This window comes from Podarcis erhardii, assembly GCF_964252035.2.
Source record: "Podarcis erhardii genome assembly, chromosome: 4".
Taxonomy (NCBI): domain Eukaryota; kingdom Metazoa; phylum Chordata; class Lepidosauria; order Squamata; family Lacertidae; genus Podarcis; species Podarcis erhardii.
Window position 1 is genome coordinate 5,417,156 of NC_138508.1, and position 15,253 is coordinate 5,432,408.

Genomic DNA, 15,253 nt, shown 5'->3' on the forward strand with positions numbered 1-15,253 from the left:
TGCAACCTCCTTTTATAGATTTCTGGTTTGTAACGAGCTGCTTAAGACGATAGCTGCGCCTGTACATCCTCTGGTGGATATTAACAAGGCTTTAGCGAAGGTGGAGAAATGATTTAAGGAACATAGATAAGGATGCAGAGACCAGCCGCCACACAGGCTGCGAAGGCTTTGAAGTCGTGCTGTTGGAAAATGGACAACGTGTTAAAAGATGAGTTTCTGCAAGAAGAGAGAGAGAGAGAGGAGCGCAGAGGGGCCATGCCTGCACATCGCAAGAATAAGGCTTTGTTTCCAGTAGTATTGCCTGGCTTATTGGCCGTCTTAACAGGGCGATGCAGCAGCAAAAAAAGCTAATGCTATTCTCGGCTGCGTCCACAGAAATCTGGAGTCCCAATCGAGGGAAGTCATAGTCCTGTTCTATTCTGCCTTGGTCAGGCCGCACCTGGAATACTGTATCCAGTTCTGGGTACCACAGTTTAAGAAAGCCACTCCCGGCTGCATCACCCTCTGGCCAGCCAATCGGCTGGCTCTGGGGGCGTGGCCTGCCCTATTTAAGGCAGGCGCGGCTGGGAATCTCCCTCTTTTCCCACCTACCAGCTGTTCCTGTTTTCCCACCCTCCCACCCTATAAGGTTCTCGTTCCTTGACCTTGCTATGGACTTTGGTTGGTCACCATTGAGGAGCCTGTTAGGAATTTTTCCGCTTGGCAAATTGGCACCAGCTACTTGGTTTTCGCCTACCTGGTAGCAAACCGTCACAACTTTCTTGGTCTTGGCGGTTAGGCATTGGTATTGGTATAGTTCTGTAGATGGAAGAGGGGAGGTAGCATCATCACCTGCCCCACATATTGAAGGGTACTCCGATAAAGGATTCCAGGGGGCATGGCCCTGTCTGAAGTTCAGGGACAGGGCCTAAGGCACGCCCCCTATCGGTGACCCTGGAGGAGTTCCTAGTTGATGTGCATCAGCAGGACTCCCCCTACTGGTGGTTAACCCTTCCCGGACTTGAAGCGGATGGGCTGAAGCCGGATATAGTCTGTTAGGACCAATGCCTAAGCCAAAACCGCTCATCACCTGTAACCAATAAAGTTGTGGCCTTATTTAGCCCATTAACCTTAATAATTGTGTCATGTGTCATTATTTCCAGTGGCGGGGGGGGGGGGGACACTCACCACGCAAGGATATTGACAAGCTGGAAGGTGACCAAGATGATCCAGTATCTGGAAACCAAGCCTTGTGAGGAGTAGTTCAAGGAACTGGGTATGTTAAGCCTGGGAAAAAGGAGACTGAGAGGAGATATGATTGCCACCTCCAAATATCTAAAGGGTTGCCACATAGATGGAGCAAGCTGGTTTTTCTCCTGTTCTGGAGGGTACAAGCCAAAGGATTCTAGTGGCGAGAAAGGAGATTCTGATTAAACGCTAGGAAGAACTTTCAGGCCGTAAGAGCTGTTTACAGTGGGAGAGGTTTGTTGGGCTTGAATCCTGCTTGCAGGGGTTCCCTGTAATGGGCACCTGGTTGGCCACTGTGAGAACAGGACACTGGACTAAGATGGGCCTCCCTGGGCCTGATCCAGCTGGCCTTTCTTAAGTTTGGATGTCCTGAGCTCCTGTCAGGGTTGTGGGTTCGATCCCTGCATTGGGCAAAAGTTTCCTGCCTTGCAAGGCTTTGGACCAGATAACCATTCCGACTCTACAATTCTATGAGTCTCCAAATGCCACGCACTGGATCCGACCCCTTCCCCAAATTGGCCCCCCTGCCAAAACGGTACTGGGTCTCTCCCCTCTTCCCCATCCTTGCCCTCAGATGCCTCTGTCTTGCTGCTAATTTGCATGGCGAAGAGCTTCCCTTAATGAGCTCCCTGGTAGGGAAACAGCTGTGGCTGTCATGGCAACTGCCGGGCTTTGACATCCCTCCTTGGGAGGAGTCTCAGCAGGTGCTTTGGGGGGGGATCCCCCCTCCCTGCCTCTGCTCCTCCCCCAATTCATCAATCTCCCCTTTTCGGCCAGGTATGGTGTGTGTGTGGCTGTCTCTGTTGGGGGGGGGGTTCCAGATGGGGAGAGAGAGTCCCCTTGCCTTGCTGGGCACCCAAGCTCATTAGCGTTTTTTATTTCCTAGGGAGGTCGCGCTAATGATTTACTCAAGTCACTTTGATTCTCATTTGGGGAGGGGGGAGTGCCGTGCAAGAGAGAGAGGGAGCACAGCAATGAAAAATTCATGGGACCATGACTAAAACATGACAGCCCGCAAGGTGTCTACAGATTTGCTGGGAACGCATGGTGCCAACGGGGGAAGGGGAAGTGATGCTTTATTGCAAATAATTTGTTGTTGTTTAGTCATTTAGTCGTGCTCGATTCTTCGTGACCCCCTGGACCAGAGCACACCAGGCACTTCTGTCTTCCACTGCCTCCCGCAGTTTGGTCAGACTCATGCTGGTACCTTCGAGAACACTGTCCCAGCATCTCGTCCTCCGTCGTCCCCTTCTCCTTGTGCCCTCCATCTTTCCCAACATCAGGGTCTTTTCCAGGGAGTCTTCTCTTCTCATGAGGTGGCCAAAGTATTGGAGCCTCAGCTTCAGGATCTGTCCTTCCAGTGAGCACTCTGGGCTGATTTCCTTCAGAATGGAGAGGTTTGATCTTCTTGCAGTCCATGGGACTCTCAAGAGTCTCCTCCAGCACCAGAATTCAAAAGCATCCATTCTTCGGCGATCAGCCTTCTTTATGGTCCAGCTCTCACTTCCATACATCACTACTGGGAAACCCATGGCTTTAACTATACGGACCTTTGTTCGCAAGGTGATGTCTCTGCTTCAAGTTACAAGAAAGGAGTTTCTGAATAAACATCAGGAAGAGCTTTCCGACAGTCAGAGCTGTTCAGTGGTGGAACTGTCTCCCTCCAGAGGTTGTGGACTCTCCTTCCTTGGAAGTGTTTAGACAAAGCTTGGATGGCCATCTGTCAGGGATGCTTTGGCTGAGATTCCTGCATTGCAAGGGGTTGGACTAGAAGGGACCTCAGGGTCCCTTCCAACTCTACGATTCTGTGATTCTATGAGCCCAGTACAGAAGGTGCTAAGAAGATGGCAGGCCGGGAGGAGGAGGGGTTCATCTGAGGCAGAGAACTGGCAGAGAAAAGGGCTGTGGTTCAGTGGCAAAGCCTCTGTTTCAGATGCAAGAGGTCCCAGGTAGCGCTGGGAGGAAACCCAGAGCGGCTGCCAGTCAGGGTGGACAATATGGATCTCGATGGACCAGTGACCTGATTCTGAGGGAGGCAGATTCCCTCCCTGCTTCCCTCTGAAGCTGCAGAGACGTGGAATGCTCTCTTGCTTTTGAAACATCCGGCTGCTTCTTGGGCTGTGGCCGGGTGGTTTGTTTTCGTGCTTCTCTGGAAGCAGCTGGGTTGTGACGAATAATAGCGGGATTTCCTTTGCACCGCCGCCTCAAGAAAAACCTTTGAAGGCCCGTGGGCTGGGAAGCGGCTGCTTGCTTGCTTGCTTGCATCCCAGCCTCCCCCCCCCCAATACCTCGCCCTGGCGTTCCAGCTGAGAGCTTTCCGTGGATTTGGGGAGGCCCCCTTGAGACCCAGTCAAGGAACAGCTTTCTCTCTCTCCCTCCCTCGGTCGTGACTGCTGCCGGCTGCTCGCTTGGCGAGCCGGAGAGCCCTGATGAAGGGGGCGCAGGGAGATTCGGCTAACAGGCCCCCCCTTGGCTTCAAAGGCAGGGATGGAGTCTTCAGGAACGCGGTTACAGAAGACTTGACAAAGCGGTAAGGGATTGTGCGGGGACGAGATCAGAGGATGCCGCAGCCAGAGCCTAGTCAAGGAAAATCATTCCCCGAGAAGGGAGGCACAGCGCCGGTACAGCAGATTTATTTTTCCAGAGCAGCGGTTTCTTTTTCTTACTTGCGGAGATGCATCAATTGCTGTTTGCTTTTCGTCTCCCGCAGCTGTCCCCCGGGAAATGAAGAGGGTTGGGTTTTTTTTGTAGTATCACCCAAAGTCTTAAGTACCTAACGATGTCATTGGGCTTCTACCTCTTTGGGGTGCTATTGGACAGTGCCTGTGACACCACTGCTGGCTGGCACTCAGGGTGGTCCTCACCCTCTCTCGTGCTGCGCATTTTTGGAAACTTAGAAAAGAGTTTTCTTTTCTTTTTTTAAAAAAAGCAGTAGGTTTGTCTTTTGGTAAAATCCTTGTTCGCTTGGGTGGATGAGCTATCCAGCAAGCTCTTCAAATGCGGGAGGGGAGCGCTTCAAAAATAACACCCTTCCTCTTTTTGCTTTTTATTAATGCATTTTCACTCCAGTTTCCTGAGCTAGAGTGCAAGAGAAAGAAAGAGAGAGAGAAGGAGAGAGAAAGGGAGGGGGGAATTTATTGGACAGAAAACACGTTCTCCGTAAGAAAAGAGCAAACTGTGTGTTTTTTCCTAGGGCAGCCTTTCCCAACATTGTACCCCCACCCAGATCTTGCTGGACTTCAACTTCCAGCACCTGTGCTGACTGGGGGGGGCGAGTTGCAGTCTGGCAACATCTGGAGGACACTGGGTTGGGAAAGGCTGCCTTAGAGCAGAAATGCAATTTGCCTGTGTTCATCTCTGGGATTGCACAGGCACTAGGAAATGCACACCTGTGAGGTAATGCTTAATAAATCTCACATGAGCGAGACTGTTCATTAAGACCCCCATCGCAGACCCACTGCAGGCACCTCTGCCTTCAGGCTCAGGCTGGTAGCAACTGGGGGAGCATGGCCTTCTTGGTGGTGGCCCCCTCAATTAAGGAGCGCTTTCCCCAGGGAGGCTTGCTTGCCGCCTACTTTACTCTGGCTAAGGCGAAAGGTGAAGCTGATTTGAATCTCTTGTGGTGTTTCAAATAATAGAACCATAGAAGTGCAGAGTTGGAAAGGACCAAAAGCGTCATCTAGTCCAACCCCCTACAATGCAGGAATCTTTTGTCCAATTGGGGACTCAAAGCCACAACCCTGAGATTAAGAGTCTCATGCTGTACCAACTGAGCTATATTGTAGTGAATATCATTTGTTTGGTTTTGTATATTCTCAAACTTAATCCGTTCCAAAACCAAAGCGTTCCAAAACCAAGGGGTGCTTTCCCATAGAAAGTAATGCAAATTGGATTAATCTGTTCCAGACTTTTAAAAACAACCCCTAAAACAGCAATTTAACGTGGATTTTACTGTCTAACGAGACCATTGATCCATAGAATGAAAGCAATCAACAATGTACAGTGGTACCTCGGGTTAAGTACTTAATTCGTTCTGGAGGTCCATTCTCAACCTGAAACTGTTCTTAACCTGAAGCACCACTTTAGCTAATGGGGCCTACCACTGCTGCCGCGCCGCCGGAGCACGATTTCTGTTCTCATCCTGAAGCAAAGTTCTTAACCCGAGGTACTATTTCTGGGATCGCGGAGTCTATAACCTGAAGCGTATGTAACCTGAAACATATGTAACCCGAGGTACCACTGTATTGCAGTCACACAATCAATCGGTGGCTGAACTGGGTTCCACACAGTCACAAAAACAGAACAAAAAAGAGCCACAAAAACGCAAAATAAATAGCAAAAACAGACTTCAGCGTAACACTCAAAACAGAGCACAAACGGCTTCTGAAAAAAGTCCACAAACCGGAACACTTACTTCCGGGTTTGCAGTGTTTGGGTTCCAAGTTGTTTGAGTACCAAGGCATTTGAGAACCAAGGTACCACTGTATAATGTTACTGTTGGTCTCCTTTTCTGTTTTCTTTGTGTGCGCATTTCAAATTGTGTCCATTGCAAATGGATTGGTTTGAACCTTTGACACGTGGAGGCGTTTGCCTCCTTGGTGGATTTTGATTGATTGATTGATTGAAAGGCTGGATACAGTCATAAGCAGAGACCTGCAGCTGAATCAGGCCAGTGGCCCCTTCTAGTCTAGCATCCTGTTCTCACAGTGGCCAACTAAATTCCCAGTAATATGAGAAGCCTGCAAGGGGGATCCAAGTGTAGACCCCTCTCCCCTCCTGCCATCTCCAGCAATGGGTATTCAAAAACATTGCAGCCTCCAAAAGTGAAAGGAGAGCAGAGCCATTGTGGCCAGGAGCCACCAGTCGTCTTATCCTCCAGGGCAGAATGGTTTTAAATCGATCGATAAAAGCATTCTCTAGAAATGCACCTGCCCTTCTTGGTCCAGAAATTGCTCGCAATTTCATCTCTTCTCTGCTGATGTAAGCTCCTTGCTTAAAGGTAAAGGTACCCCTGACCATTAGGTCCAGTCGCGGACGACTCTGGGGTTGCGGCACTCATCTCGCTCTATAGGCTGAGGGAGCCGGCGTTTGTCTGCAGACAGTTTTTCTGGGTCATGTGGCCAGCAGGACTAAGCCGCTTCTGGCGAAACCAGAGCAGTGTACGGAAACGCCATTTACCTGGAGCGGTACCTATTTATCTACAGTGGTGCCTCGCAAGACGAAAAGAATCCGTTCCGCGAGTCTCTTCGTCTAGCGGTTTTTTTGTCTTGCGAAGCAAGCCCATTGACGGCTTAGCGGATTAGCGCTATTAGCGGTTTAGCGGCTTTTAGCGGCTTAGCGGATAAGCGGCTTAGCGGCTTAGAAAAAGGGGGGGAAAGGGGGAAAAACCCGCAGGAACTCGCAAGACATTTTCGTCTTGCGAAGCAAGCCCATAGGAAATTCTTTTTGCGAAGCACCTCCAAAACGGAAAACTCTTTCGTCTAGCGAGTTTTCCGTCTTGCGAGGCATTCGTCTTGCGGCGGGGCACCACTGTACTTGCACTTTGACATGCTTTCGAACTGCTAGGTTGGCAATGGGAGCTCACCCTTTTGCGGGATTTGAACTGCCGACCTTTTGATCAGCAAGCCCCAGGCTCTGTGGTTTAGACCACAGCGCTACCCGTGTCCCACCCAAGCTCCTTGCTTAGGTACAGCATAACAGAGGAACACAAGGAGAGTCTCCTGGATCAGGCCGATGGCCCCTTCTAGTCCAGCATCCCATTGTCACTGGGACCAACCAGGGTTAGGTAAAAGGTAAAGGACCCCTGGACGGTTAAGTCCAGTCAAAGGTGACTATGGGGTTGCGGCGCTCTTCTCGCTTTCAGGCCGAGGGAGCCGGTGTTTGTCCACAGACAGCTTTCTGGGTCATGTGGCCAGCAGGACTAAACCACTTATGGCGCAATGGGACACCATGATGGAAACCAGAGCGCACGGAAGCAGCGGTCTCTATTTATCTACTTGCACTTTGACGTGCTTTCGAACTGCTAGGTTGGCAGGAGCTGGGACAGAGCAATGGGAGCTCACCCCATTGCAGGGATTTGAACTGGCGACCTTCTGATCGGCAAGCCCAAGAGGCTCGGTGGTAGACCACAGCACCACCCGCGTCTGTGTACAGAACATTGTCCATGCACACTGCCTCCGGCTCAGTGGCGGATTTACATATAACCTAAATAAGATATAGCTTAGGGCCCCGCTCTCTTGGGGGCCCCAAAAAATTGTAAAGGAAAAAAAAACCTGGATGTACATTTCCAAAATATAAGATTAAAAAACATAAAATAAAACCTACATACAGCAACAGTGTTTTGTTTTGTGTTGTGTAGGCTCCTAGGATGTACGTCATGGGCCCCGCCTGCTAGCCTGCTCCCTCAAATATCACTGGTTTGCTCCTTTCTATATATAGGGTGCCAACATTCTGCATGGACTGGTTGCAGGGCAACATGTGCAAATGGCTTGAGACACCTATTAGGTCCATGAATTACCATATAGCATATATTCAGCACAAAAAACAGTGACCATTTGTTGTTGACAAAGGACAGCTGGACATATAAAGGGCCCCATTACCTTCAGTAGCTTAGGGCCTCATCAAACCTAAATCCGGCCCTGTGTGCTGCCCTAAATCCTTTTCTGCTGTGGAGGCAGAGATAGCCATAGCGGCTAGTAGCCACTGACAGCCCCCACCTTCTCCACAAATTTGCCTCTTGAAGCCATCTAGGTGGCTGTCCATCTCTCCCTCCAGTGGCAGGGAGTTCCATAGTTTAACTATGAGCTGTGTAAAGGAACTCCTTCCTTTCCTCTGTCCCAAATCTTCCAACATTCAGCTTCATTTAGATGCTCGTGAGTTCCAGCGTAATGGGGTGGGGGTAGGAGGTTAGGAACATTTCTCGATTTGCTTTTCTTCACACAATGCATAATTTTGCAAACTTCTCCACCCCCTCAATCCCTCGGGATGAGGCGTTGGCCTGAAGCCCTCACCGCCCTGCTTTTGCATTAGCTTGCAAACCGTTTCCCCAAAACAAAACAAATTCCTTCCAGTAGCACCTTAAAGACCAACTAAGTCAGTTCTTGGTATGAGCTTTCGTGTGCATGCACACTTCTTCAGATTCCCCAAAAGTTGCACTTAAGGGCATGTTTTAAAATGTGAAAAGGTTATTTCTAAATGTTTGGGCGCAGGCCGGACGGTAGAGGAAAGGGAAGCTGGGGGGTAAACAAGAGGGAGAGAACAAGGTGGTTTGTGCCATTATTTTAAGTTGCAAATCACCCCGCGGGGCACAGACGGAAATGTAGTTTGTGCATGTGCTAAATAAATAAATAGCAATAAAAATACAAAATTCTCACCTGCATCTTCAGGATAAGGCAAGCTGCAGATTAAAATGATCAACGAATAGTGGTGGGTCAGGGGTGGGGTTTGGACAATATCTTCTGGTGTGGTCACTTTCTCCAGTCTCTTGCTGTGTCTTCGCTTCCTTTTCCATCCTGGCATCCTCCAGATGTTTTGGACTACAAAACCTCTGGCGGGCATCAGGTTGGCAGGGGCTGCTGCCCTAGGGAGCAGTCAGCGCAGTCCCCTAGAACTGATGGGAGTTGTAGTTCAGAACTTCCAGGGCAGGGTCAGAAACTCAGCTATAGAAGCCAGGCGGCAAATGGCTTCTTAAACCAAGGTTGTGGTCAGCAAAACAGAATACCTAATTACCATTATGGGGCAAGTCTTATTTTTCAAATGGTGGACTGACTGTGATAGATTCTCCATTAAATATCTGGCTAGTTCAGAGGACCAGTAAAGAGCTTTGAAAAATCAAAGAAGAAAAGTCTCTTGATCCAGGGACAGCCCACATATCTATTGGCCTATTCCCACCTCTTTTTCTTCGTGACCATTCATAAAGCAACAATTAACTACAACTTTGTTCACTGCTGCTGCTCAGGCTGCACATAAAAAGCAATTTGCTTCCTGAAATTCATTCTGATAGTGTAAATAAAATAGAACGGATAGAATTCTACAAGATGGGATCCTAGTGAGTGAAAACAAGATCCACAACAACAACAACAACAACAACAACAACAACAACAACAACAACCCCTTCATGGATCACTGCCTTGCCGTGGCGAAGGGGCTTGAATAACTCGGAGAAGCTATGAGCTATGCCGTGCAGGGCCACCCAAGATGGACAGGTCATAGTGGAGAGTTTTGACCAAACGTGATCCACCTGGAGCAGGAACCGGCAAGCCACTCCAGTATCCCTGCCAAGAAAACTCCATGGACAAAGACAACAGGCATATAAAAGCTATGTTGGGAAAGATGGAGGGCACAAGAAGAAGGGGACGACAGAGGATGAGATGGTTGGACAGACAGTGTTCTCGAAGCTACAAACATGAGTCTGACCAAACTGCGGGAGGCAGTGGAAGACAGGAGTGCCTGGCGTGCTCTGGTCCAGGGGGTCACGAAGAGTCGGACACGACTAAACGACTAAACAACAACAACAACAACAACAACAACAATTCGATTGGGAACAATTCGAACACTCGATTGGGAGCTGCCCAGAGTGGCTGGGGAAACCCAGCCAGATGGGCGGGATATAAAAAATAAATTATTATTATTATTATTATTATTATTATTATTATTATTATTAGACTGTGCGCTGCACAAAGAAGGGCGCTTCTTCCTTTTATCAGTCCTGAGTCGCCAGTTTGGGGTTGTTGGCAGCGGCGGCGTCTGGCTTGCGCAGGAAGTTTAGATTTTCTGATGGCAACGGAGGAATGGAAAACCCCAGAGGGAAATCCCCGGCTGTCATTTACCGCGCAGCAATAACGAGGACAAACTAGATTGCCACCAGCTTGTTCATTTGCCTGCTCGGCAAAGCTTGTCACTTAACGATGGAAATCTCAGTTTGACTCTCTCATTACTGCAGTCAGGGATGTCGTAGAATCGAAGAATCGAAGAGTTGGGAGGGGATCCCAGCGGTCATCTATTCCAACCCCCTGCAATGCAGAAATCACACAGTGTCTGTATCTGTATTGGAGTCAAACTGGGGTCTGGTGTTGTTGTTTTTGAAAAGGTGCAACTTGAGAAATCAGTTGCTCCAGATGTAGCACTCCGGGTTCTCTGTGGGGCGGTGTGTGTGCCGCAGCCCTGATTGACTTCTCGCAAAGCGAGGGGTGGATTGGGTCACTCCATTGAGCTGAATGAAGAGGCTGTGGCAGCTCAAGGGATTCTGTTTGCCTGACTCCTCCTATTATTCATTTTTCTTTATTTGTGTAGCCGAAACAGCTGCAAAGCAAGATACATAAAGAAAAGATAAAATACAAAACAAAATAAAAAAATTCCTTCCAGTAGCACCTTAAAGACCAACTAAGTCAGTTCTTGGTATGAGCTTTCGTGTGCATGCACACTTCTTCAGATACACTGAAACAGAAGTCACCAGACCCTTCTATATAGTGAGAAGGTGGGGAGGGGTATTACTCAGGAGGGTGGTGGGAATGGGTGATTGGTAGATAGCTGTGATGAGCCTGTTGACGACTCTTAACGACTGCAATAGGTCTTACAGGAAAAAGCAAGGGGTGAGAAGGTGAAAAATGGCTTTGTCATGTATAATGAGATAAGAATCCAATGTCTTTGTTCAGACCAGGTCTCTCCATGGTTTTAAGTTTGGTGATAAGTTGCAATTCAGCAGCTTCTCTTTCCAGTCTATTTCTGAAATTCCTTTGTAATTTCGTCAACAGGCTCATCACAGCTATCTGCCAATCACCCATTCCCACCCCCCTTCTGAGTAATACCCCTCCCCACCTTCTCACTATATAGAAAGGTCTGGTGACTTCTGTTTCAGTGTATCTGAAGAAGTGTGCATGCACACGAAAGCTCATACCTAGAACTAACTTAGTTGGTCTTTAAGGTGCTACTGGAAGGAATTTTTTTATTTTGTTTTGACTATGGCAGACCAACACGGCTACCTATCTGTAACTAAGATAAAATACAGTCATACCTTGGGATAAATATGCTTCAGGATAAGTATTTTTGGGTTGTGCTCTGCGGCGACCCAGAAGTAACGGAGCATGCGCGGAAGTGGCGAAACGCGCTGTTGCGTCTTACGTTCCGTTCACATCCCGAGGTACCACTGTACACTGCAAAAGTTGAGATAATAATGATAATAATGATCATACTAGTAATACATTTTTATTTATACCCCGCCCTCCCCGGCCAGAACCAGGCTCAGGTTAAAAATTACAATAAAACGTAAAAGAAAAAGAAAAAACTGTTAATTAAAATACGGGTTAAAATACAGTTTAAAATGCAGCCTCATTTTCGTAGTAGCTCATAAATCAAAACCATAAGGGAAGGGCAGTATAAGGGTCAGACTGAGTCCAAACCAAAGGCCGGGTGGAACAGTTCTGTCTTGTAGGCCCTGCAGAAAGATGTCAAGTCCCGCAGGGCCCTGGTCTCTTGTGACAGAGCATTCCACTAAGTCGGGGCCAGTACTGAAAAGGCCCTGGCCCTAGCTGAGACCAATGTAACCACCTTGCAGCTTGGGACCTCCAAACTGTTATTTGTGGACCTTAAGGTCCTCCGCGGGGCATACCAGGAGAGGCGGTCCTCTAGGTATGAGATAATTATTCATACCAGGCGTTCTGTCCAATAAAAATGAGCTCTACTTATAATCCATGCAGACCTTTCTCAGAATTGCCACTGTAATGGCAAAATGGACTGCCTGCTCAGAAATGTTAAGCGGACCTAATAGAAAGTTGATCAGTTATTTATTTCAGAAAATTTATACGACTCTTGATCTCTCTCTCTGTGTGTGTGTGTGTGTGTGTGTGTGTATCAAAGCAGTTCACATGAAGTTTCAACAATAACACCAGGAAATTTTTTGCAGCCATACTTTAAAACTTAGAAAAGTTGAAATACTAAAACAGGTGAGAACTACCTCAACTTCCTAAACATCTAATTATCCAGGATATGTGTCAGCTGAGAGTTTTAAATCTTTGAAGAAAGCTGTTCTTAAGTCCCCATCAACTGGGCAAACAAGCAAGTGATGGGGTAAAAGTTCAGACACGTCACCCAGTCAGGGAATTCTCTGTGAATTGTTGGGATTTGTGAACAGAATATAGAGTTCTTGGTGGTGCGCAAGCTTAACATGACTCAACAATGGGATGCAGCAGCAAAAGAAAGGCTAATGCTATTATGGGCTGCATGGACAGTAGTATAGTGCGTCCAGGTCAAGGGAAGTCATAGAGCAGTTCTATTCTGCCTTGGTCAGACCACACCTGGAATACTGTGTCCAATTTGGGACACCACAATTTAGGAAGGATGTTGACAAGCTGGAAGATGTGCAGAGGAGTGCAACTAAGATTATCAAGGGACTGGGATCCAAACCTTATGAGGAACGGTTGAAGGAGCTGGATATGTTTACCCTGAGAAAGAATAGACTGAGAGGAGATAGGATAGCCATCTTCTAATATCTCAAGAGTTGTCACATGGAAGAGGGAACAAGTTTGTTTTCTCCTGGTCCTGAGGGTAGGACTCGATGTTCAAGTTACAGGAAAAGAGATTCCAATTAAACAAGAAGAATGGTGAGAGCTGTTTGACAGTGGAAAGGGGTGGACTCTCTTTCCTTGGAGGTTTTTAAGCAGAGGTTGGATGGCCATCTGCCATGGCTGCTTTAGTTGAGATTCCTTCATTGTAGGGGGTTGGACTAGATGACCCTTGGGGTCCCATCCAAGTCTACGATTCTATGCTTTGCACATTAGTTCCTGTGTGCTGAAGGTCTCTCTCATTCCCCCTCGCTCACCTTTTCCTTCCTCTTTTTTTTTCAGGGTGTTCAAGAAAGCCAGTCCCAATGGGAAGGTAAGCTGTACTTCTTCGCCAGTTCTTTGGGTTTCTTTCTTTTGGGGAAGTGGGAGAGAAGACGGAGGGGGAGGGATTTTGTTCTCATTATTTATTTCTGGGAATGGGGAACTTGCATCCTCCCTCCCTCTGGATGCAGGACTCAGACTCGGAAGAAAGCCTTCTGCTAAAAGCTTTAAGGCATCAATGAGTGTGGCAGGTCATCAAGGCAAGGCACAGCAGGTGTAAGGCATTGCTACACAAGCTTTGCATATTCTAGATGGATTGTTGAATATTTCGTTATTTGATACAAGTTTTATTATGACTTATTTGCATTGGATCGGATTCTTATGGGGTGTGCAATCTTTGTTGTATATTTCATAGAATCACAGAATCATGAAGTTGCCCGTCTGGTTCAACCCCCCGCAATGCACGAATAATATTTTGCTGTTTCTCCTTCTTACAAGCTGCCTTGTGTATTTGTTTAGTCGTTTAGTCGTGTCCGACTCTTCGTGACCCCCTGGACCAGAGCACGCCAGGCACTTCTGTCTTCCACTGCCTCCCGCAGTTTGGTCAAACTCATGCTGGTAGCTTCAAGAACACTGTCCCACCATTTCGTCCTCCGTCGTCCCCTTCTCCTTGTGCCCTCCATCTTTCCCAACATCAGGGTATTTTCCAGCGAGTCTTCTCTTCTCATGAGGTGGCCAAAGTATTGGAGCCTCAGCTTCAGGATCTGTCCTTCCAGTGAGCGCTCAGGGCTGATTTCCTTCAGAATGGAGAGGTTTGATCTTCTTGCAGTCCATGGGACTCTCAAGAGTCTCCTCCAGCACCAGAACTCAAAAGCATCCATTCTTCAGCGATCAGCCTTCTTTACTGTCCAGCTCTCACTTCCATACATCACTACTGGGAAAACCAGAACAGAACAGAACAGAACAGAACAGAACACAACACAACACAACACAACACAACACAATACAATACAAGCTGTGGTGGATACTTGCTTCTGCCCCTTCACATAAATATATCTTTCTAGTTGTTTGTTTTTGACTGTAAGCTTCCTTGAGTCCCTGTCTGGACTCAATAAATAAGAATTATGTGCAGCTTTGATTATTCTGCGAACCACCCTGAGATCTTGTGACGGTCCATAAATCTAATAAATAAATGAATGTCAAAAAAGGAGACCCCGACTAAACATTAGGAATAACTCCCTGGGCGCAAGAGCTTTGACTCCCTCGGGAGGTTGTGGGCTCTCTTTGCTCGGGGGATTTTAAAGCAGAGGTTGGGTGGTCAAGGGTGCTTTAGCTGCAATCTCTGCATTGCAGGGGGTTGGTCTGGATGAGCCTCGTGGGCCCCTTGCAGCTCTACAGTTCTGTGATTCTAAGACTCTTTGCATCGCTGTGGCAAGAAAAAAAAGCAACTAATGGCTTTAATAAATAATAATAATAATATAATAATAATAATAATAATAATAGTGAGTATACTGGCAAGCTTGTTCAGAATGCCAGGAAACACCATTTGGGCCGTCCTTCAGCTTGCCAGCAGGCTAAGTGCTTTTCATCCAAGGCAACAAAAGCCTCCTTGCATACTAGCATCTTGTTGCTAGGCGAGCTCACCTGTGCTGCCTCAGCCTGACCCTGATACATATCACTCAGTGCTCTTATAAGAGGGGAAGGAGGATGCTGGATCGGATTGGCTGAAGGCGGGGAGACAATCCCCAGGCCTGGAGGGCTTGCATTATCCTGACTGTGCAAGGCTGGGAGAGATGGCTGTTAACTGTGTGAGTGTCTGGAGGCGGTTGGAGGATGGATGGCGGCTAACAGATTGAGGTTGAATCCTGACAAGACAGAAGTACTGTTTTTTGGGGACAGGAGGTGGGCGGGTGTGGAGGACTCCCTGGTCCTGAATGGGGTAACTCTGCCCCTGAAGGACCAGGTGCGCAGCCTGGGAGTCATTTTGGACTCACAGCTGTCCATGGAGGCACAGGTCAATTCTGTGTCCAGGGCAGCTGTTTATCAGCTCCATCTGGTACTCTGGCTGAGACCCTTCCTGCCCACAGACCACACTGTCAGAGTGTTGCATGCTCTAGTTATCTCCCGCTTGGACTACTGCAATGCACTCTATGTGGGGCTACCTTGGAAGGTGACCCTGAAACTGCAGCTAATCCAGAATGTGGCAG

General features: G+C 48.0%; 1 protein-coding gene across 3 annotated transcripts in view; it reads left to right on the plus strand.

Moving 5' to 3' along the window:
• The window catches only part of ARRB1 (arrestin beta 1), a 135,665-nt gene that overhangs the window by 70,716 nt on the left and 49,696 nt on the right, over positions 1 to 15,253 (plus strand). Inside the window, exons 1-2 of one of the 3 annotated variants that reach the window (XM_081860549.1) lie at positions 3,501 to 3,757; positions 13,068 to 13,098. In XM_081860549.1, coding sequence (XP_081716675.1) covers positions 3,657 to 3,757; positions 13,068 to 13,098 — 132 coding nt within the window. In that variant the 5' untranslated portion in view covers positions 3,501 to 3,656. Of the gene's footprint in view, positions 1 to 3,500; positions 3,758 to 13,067; positions 13,099 to 15,253 lie in introns of those variants that run through there. The other 2 variants (XM_081860550.1, XM_081860551.1) reach the window with 2 other exon arrangements.